This window comes from Balaenoptera borealis, assembly GCF_965194805.1.
Source record: "Balaenoptera borealis genome assembly, chromosome: 4".
Classification (NCBI taxonomy): Eukaryota; Metazoa; Chordata; class Mammalia; order Artiodactyla; family Balaenopteridae; genus Balaenoptera; species Balaenoptera borealis.
Window position 1 is genome coordinate 75005481 of NC_138861.1, and position 6000 is coordinate 75011480.

Sequence of the window (6000 nt, forward strand, 5' to 3'; positions counted from 1 at the left end):
CCAAACTGATCTCTCCTCTCAATTGCTACAGCACTTATTGCATTTACTAAACAATCAAGCACTTGCTGTCCACCTGGTTCATAAAATCACAAGCTCCTGGATCTCAACAACTCTCTTGAAAGAAAGGGGGGATGGGGGGTGTTTTAGCATAGTTTTGTGTCCTTTATTAGTGGGTACTCAACAAATACCTCTTGTGGTAACTTGAACTGAATAGTAAAAACTGGTTAAATGAATCACTAATAGTGGTCCCTCTTTGGTCAAAAGCAAAGGACTGACTGTATGGTAAGTGGTAAAACAAGACTGGACTGGGCAGAGTTCATAAAGGAGGTAGTCATAATGAAAAGCACTATGCGACTCTCATTCATTCGGCAAATATCGATGCCTGCGAAGTGCCAGGCACAATTCTAGGTTACGGTGGTGTATGTGACAGATACGTCCATGAAGACAGGAAGAGCCATGCCTCCAATGGCATCTACGTTCTCAGGGTGGAGTGATTAACTCTGAGTCTTTACAGCACATTTTTTGTAAGTCAGTGAATGAACCATTAGACGTCCTCCAAAACTATTTCCCAGGTTTAAGAACCCATGTCTGACCATGTTCCAGTGGCAGTCAGCCACAAAACTCTACGTTGGTTCTCTTCCTTAAATTCAGCTGGATCATTACAGGGTGCGGCAGGTAACTTGTCAGCAGGAGTGCTATGTCAGTGAGTGAGTGTGGGCTGGGCCCTGGACGCTCTCGAGACATCTTAGCGCGTGGAGCACTGTCCTCCAGACGAGAACACGGTGCCTGGAGCCAGGGAAATGCACTTAAAAGATGTAGAAGAAAATGTGGATTTGGACCCCTCCTGGTTCACGCCAGAGAGCAAACGGATCAGGGCCGTTTTTTACAGTGAAATCTGGTTTTCATGGGCGGAACCGGAAAGGGGTGTCAGGATTGCCCTCCCAGCCCCCCGGGGCGGGGGATGCTCCTACCGGACTCTGCGTCTTACCCAGACAGGCAGGAAAAGAAGGGGGCCCTGACGGCGGAGGGAGCGGCACCCGACCCCCCGGTGCTGGGTCAGCAGCGGAACTGAGGAGCCGCCTCAGACCCTGGCGTCCACCCGTCCGCTCGTCGGTGCGCCGCCGCCAGGACTGCCCGGCAGCCGCGGCCGAAGGCTTACCGCAAGGCCGGACCGAGCCCGCCTGTGCCGAAGCGGGTCCTCCGCAACAGAGATGGGACGGGGCTGGAGCGGACACCGCTACGAGGACGCGCCCCTCGGTCGAGCGGCGAACCGGAAGCGGCGGATCGGCCCCACCTCCCATATCCGGGCACGTGACCAGCCACCACGCCGGAAATCGGTCGGGTAGAGCCGGAAGGAGTCGCGGCAGTGGCCTTGGCGAGGGCGGGTGGGCAGGTTTCGCCGTAGGGGAGTGTTTAGAACTGGTAGGGGCTGGACCCCGTCGCTCGGAGACTGACTCGGGAGCTGGGGCGTTTGGTGCCTAGTGTTAGTTTCTCTTGAAGAGTTATTTATTCAGCTGTTTTCAGCAGTTCATTTAAGAAGAGATGCAATTACATGTTTTCTTTTTTGCACACGTAAAGCTCTGTTAACTCTAGATACTTGCTGCTTATGGCATGGAGAGTTTAAATGAGTTAAATCAGAATGTGGGGGGGTGGGACGGGGGGGACCAAGACACCAGCACTTAAAAAAATTTTTTTTTTTACTTTTTTAGGCCCGCAGCATGCGTGATCTTAGTTCCCCCACCAGCGATCGCACTCGCACCCCCTGCAGTGGAAGGGGGGAGTCTTAACCACTGGACCGCCAGGGAAGTTCCCACCAGCACTTTTCACATCTTTGGGGAAAATTCTAATATGCAGCTATGGTGGAGAACCATTGATACAGTGACGTTGGTATTTCAAAATGTGGTCTGTGGACCAGCTGCTTGGGCATCATCTAGGGGTTCTTTAGAAAATGCAGCCTCTCAGGCTTACTTCAGAGCTACTGAATGGTAATCTACATCTTAACGCCTTAAGATGACGCCTGTGCACGTTTAAGTTTGAGAAGCACAGGTGATGCCAGTGTTGCTGGTTGCAAGGCAAGTGGTTTATTTATTCCATATGTTTGGCACCTGTTTTATGCCAGGCACTTTGATCGAGGTGCAGAGGTGATTCAGACATGAATCTCACCCTGAAGATGTTCCCGGTATGGTAGGGCCAAACAAGGTATACATGCAAATACGTATAAAATAAGACAAAATAAATGACCAAAGAGAGATACAGGTCAGATAAATGTGCTGGTAATTCAGAGGAGCGATTTCTTTGCTCTAGCTCAATAGCGTCCTTTGCAAGGGTTCTTCAGGGACCCATTCAATGCAAGCATTCGTTCATTTGAAAACAGAGCCACCTCAATGCTGGGCACTGTATTAGGTGCTGGAGATACAAAGACAGGGATACCACTAAGAAGGGGACACACCGTCATTGGAGAGACAGAATTAAATAGAGGGATAAATTACAGTCTAGTGTGGTAAACTAAACAACAAAAGTAGAAAAAAAGAGATGTAGCACCATAGGAATGCGAAAGAGGGTGTAACTCACTCTGTCAAGATGGATTCACTGAGGAAGGGACAAATGAGCTGTGCAAAGTATCTTTCAGTGTTTAGCTGAAGATATAATTTGGTGGAAAAATCAGCAGACATAGTAGGGACCTGTCTGCTACTGAGATCAATATGCTCTAGTCAATGCTACTTGAAATGCTTTTCAGTTTCATTGAATGACTTCCCTTTTAAGAGCAGGATCTGATCTGATCTTTAGAAAGACCTCTTGGGTCCTTCCTGCTCAGTCCCAGAATGCTTACTGTGAGCACTCTTTATATAACAATTGCATGTGCTATTTTGTCCTTTTTTTTCTTTCTCTTTTCTTCCTTTTTTTTTTTACTTGTATGTTTACAGCCCTCTTCAAAGTTGGGAAGTGAATTGCTTTTCAGTAGCCTGGACTTCTTCCCTGAACTCTAGATTTGTTGTTGTTGTTCTCTAGTTTTTTGGTTTTTTAAATTAATTTTTACTGCAATATAGTTGCTTTACAACGTGAACTCCAGATTTGTGTATCCACTGCCTCCCCAACACTTCCACTCGGATGTCCGTTAGGCATCTCAAACTAAAATTTAAAAATTTCTAAAAATTAAATTCTCCTTTCTCCCCTCCCCTCCTGGATTCCCCTCAAAGTAGAGGCTGAAACAAAGGCTTATGTGCAGTATTTTATTTGGGGCTTTGATAGCAGGGAGCAAGAGTGAGAGAAGAGGGAGGGGAAGTGAAACAAGGAAAAGGGAGAGGCAGTATAAGGATGTGTTATTGAGTTCGTCGTCACCATATCTGAATGTTTTCTTGATCCCTTAGGACTTTCTGGGAAGCTTCGTGAGATGATTCGCAAAACTGTCTACTGAAAGCCAGAATGGAAGAGGTATTTATCTGTCAGCTCCTGTCTCCCTTTGATCAAAGGTTAATGTCCCTGGCCATTACCTACTCCACACTTCCCAAATGCACAATTGTGAATGCCAAGCTGACTTCCACATCAGAGGAGTCCTGAGGAAGAAGAGAGGTGCAGTCATGTCGTACTTGCCCAAAGTTCATCAAACTCTCTTCAGAAAAGTTTGCTGCAGCAGTGGTTGGAATAAGAGGCTGAAAGGATTTGAGGTGGTGACAGAGGATACACAGATGCTGTCTATTTCAGCCCACTCTTTTTTTTTTTTTAAACTTTGGGTTTATTTATTTATTTATTTATTTATTTATTTATTTATGGCTGTGTTGGGTCTTCGTTTCTGTGCGAGGGCTTTCTCTAGTTGTGGCGAGCGGGGCCACTCTTCATCGCAGTGCGCGGGCCTCTCACTATTGTGGCCTCTCTTGTTGTGGAGCACAGGCTCCAGACGCGCAGGCTCAGTAGTTGTGGCTCACGGGCCTAGTTGCCCCGCGGCATGTGGGATCTTCCCAGACCAGGGCTCGAACCCGTGTCCCCTGCATTGGCAGGCAGATTCTCAACCACTGCGCCACCAGGGAAGCCCTCAGTCCACTCTTTGTACCACTACATCTGCTTGGCCCTTCGTTACGTCTGGTCTTTTACAGAGTCCCCTTCAAGGTGATGGCCACCTACCATCTCTGCGAAGACTTAACATAAGAGAGTTGGTGGAATAAGCTTCAGTCCCTGCTGCTACACTGATGCCAGTACCGTGCTTGTTTTCATTAACTCCCTCCTCTACTATCCATCCTAACCTCCCTTCACCCTGGGCCAGCACATCAGCTGATATAGGTTGTTTCCTCAGCGAGGTAACTGGAACCTTCACCCTTTGTTTACCTTGCTCTGGTTGGGCCATGATTGTGTAATTGCCTGTTCAACTTATCCCTGGGTACAGAAACACCAAGATAAGCCTCAGTTGAATTCCTTCCAGATTTATTCCTCCCTACTGCTATTGTGTAGCAACAATCCCAGATTTTTTTGCCAGTCACAGTTGAGTACTCCCACTACTGTAGTAACTCTTTCCGTTGCTACGTGACTACTGCCATGAGAAACCAAGTAACCAAATGATAGTGAGGGAGTTTCAAGTTCAGTGAAGCATCCTCCACCCAACTCATGGAGAGCTAATTACTGTAATCTACCAAAGCCTAAATTTGGGAGTCAGGAAACACAAATTCTGTGAGTGGGTCACTGGAAGTGATGATAAAACGGGCCAATCCTGCTCCCATTCTGGGGTTTCCAGAGCTATGTCTTTAGCTGTTGGGGACACTCTTTATTGCTTGGTTTTAAGCATTTACCACATCAGAAGCTGGCTACTTCTGAGTGATGAGGGATATGGCAATATCAGTGGAGTCTCTGGTCATGTGTATATTGTCACCTTTTTTTTTAGGAGGAGGCTATAAAATGGATTCCTTGGTTAAAGTAGCATTGATCAGGATACTATAATTCTGGTGTTATGGATGTTGGCAGAGTCACTTCAGTCAGGAAAGACAAACCTAGGAGTCTGTAAATATTTGTACTTCGGGCCACTTCTCTCTATAAACAAAGCTAACAATAAAGAATACTGCTCCCAGCTCTACCAACTGGCAAGATTTCATTTCACCTTTGTTCTTTAAAGCCACCCCTGAGTGGAGCTATGTGCAACAGCAGTCCAGTTTTTCCTACACACCGACACAATGTGCCAACCCGTCTGTGAACCAGGCTCAAATGTTTTATTCTGAGATAGGTAGTCACAGGGAACTCCAAGAGGGCATAGGAGTGAGCTGAGGAAGATATACCAGAGCTACAGAAGTGCCATGGGAGTCTGAGTCACCCATTCATGTAATTTACAATACTTGTGTCTTCTGGACCTGCTCAGGCTCAGTTCTATACCATTTACAGACTTCAGTGGATTGCTGCTGTACCCATGCACTTATGACTTAGAGGATCTGATAATATCCAGCTCATGATAGTTAGCTCTAGTGTTCCCAGTGGAGAATAGTTCTCTGCCTCAGGCATGGCCTTGCAGAACACTAAGGCTCTGTGATGCAACTCTTACTGGGGGCTTTCCAGAGATTTCACACAGGGCTCTTATCCATCACAGATACCTCTAGCACCCTTAGATCTGCGGGAACAAATGGCCTGAGCATTAGGCAACTGGCATCATAGCCCTTCTGGGCAACGTATCCAACCGATAGGTACTTTAGTTTTACAATAAATTCATTCCAACACCCTTACTTCTGGGAAACATATTCTGGTAGTTCTTTCATCTCACATAATAAATTCGTTCTAACACTTCTGCTCCCCTGAGTCTTCTGATTCCTTTCTCAATACTCATTCAGAATTGTTCTATAACATCTCATTTAGCACAGGCCATCAGCATAGCCAAGCTTTAAGGAGGCACCAAGGCTTTGTACTAGGACTGGCTCCGGGTGTCCTTGCCAAAACATTAAATCCAGAATCACAGGTGAATGGTCCCATGTCATAAATTCTCCCATATCCAGCCTTATAACCTGATTCCTCTGGTTTAGTGCTCTAAAT

The 6000-nt window shown here is 46.6% G+C and overlaps 2 protein-coding genes across 11 annotated transcripts in view; one reads left to right on the forward strand and one right to left on the reverse strand.

Annotated features, from left to right (window-relative positions):
* EXOC1 (exocyst complex component 1) overlaps positions 1-1290 on the reverse strand; it is a 60564-nt gene extending 59274 nt beyond the window's left edge. For 9 of the 10 annotated variants that reach the window (XM_082390135.1, XM_082390142.1, XM_082390141.1 and 6 more), the window contains exon 1: positions 1160-1290. The gene's annotated coding sequence lies outside the window, so the exon portion shown is untranslated. Of the gene's footprint in view, positions 1-988 lie in introns of all 10 variants that reach the window. The other variant, XM_082390137.1, reaches the window with a different exon arrangement.
* On the forward strand, positions 826-5756 carry LOC309627699 (uncharacterized protein; the record flags this gene model as incomplete). Its single annotated transcript, XM_082389851.1, has 2 exons — positions 826-1337; positions 1710-5756. 2 exons carry the CDS (start codon positions 826-828, stop codon positions 1987-1989), a joined length of 792 nt encoding a protein of 263 aa, XP_082245977.1. The 3' UTR covers positions 1990-5756.
* Between the last annotated feature and the right edge of the window lie 244 nt (positions 5757-6000).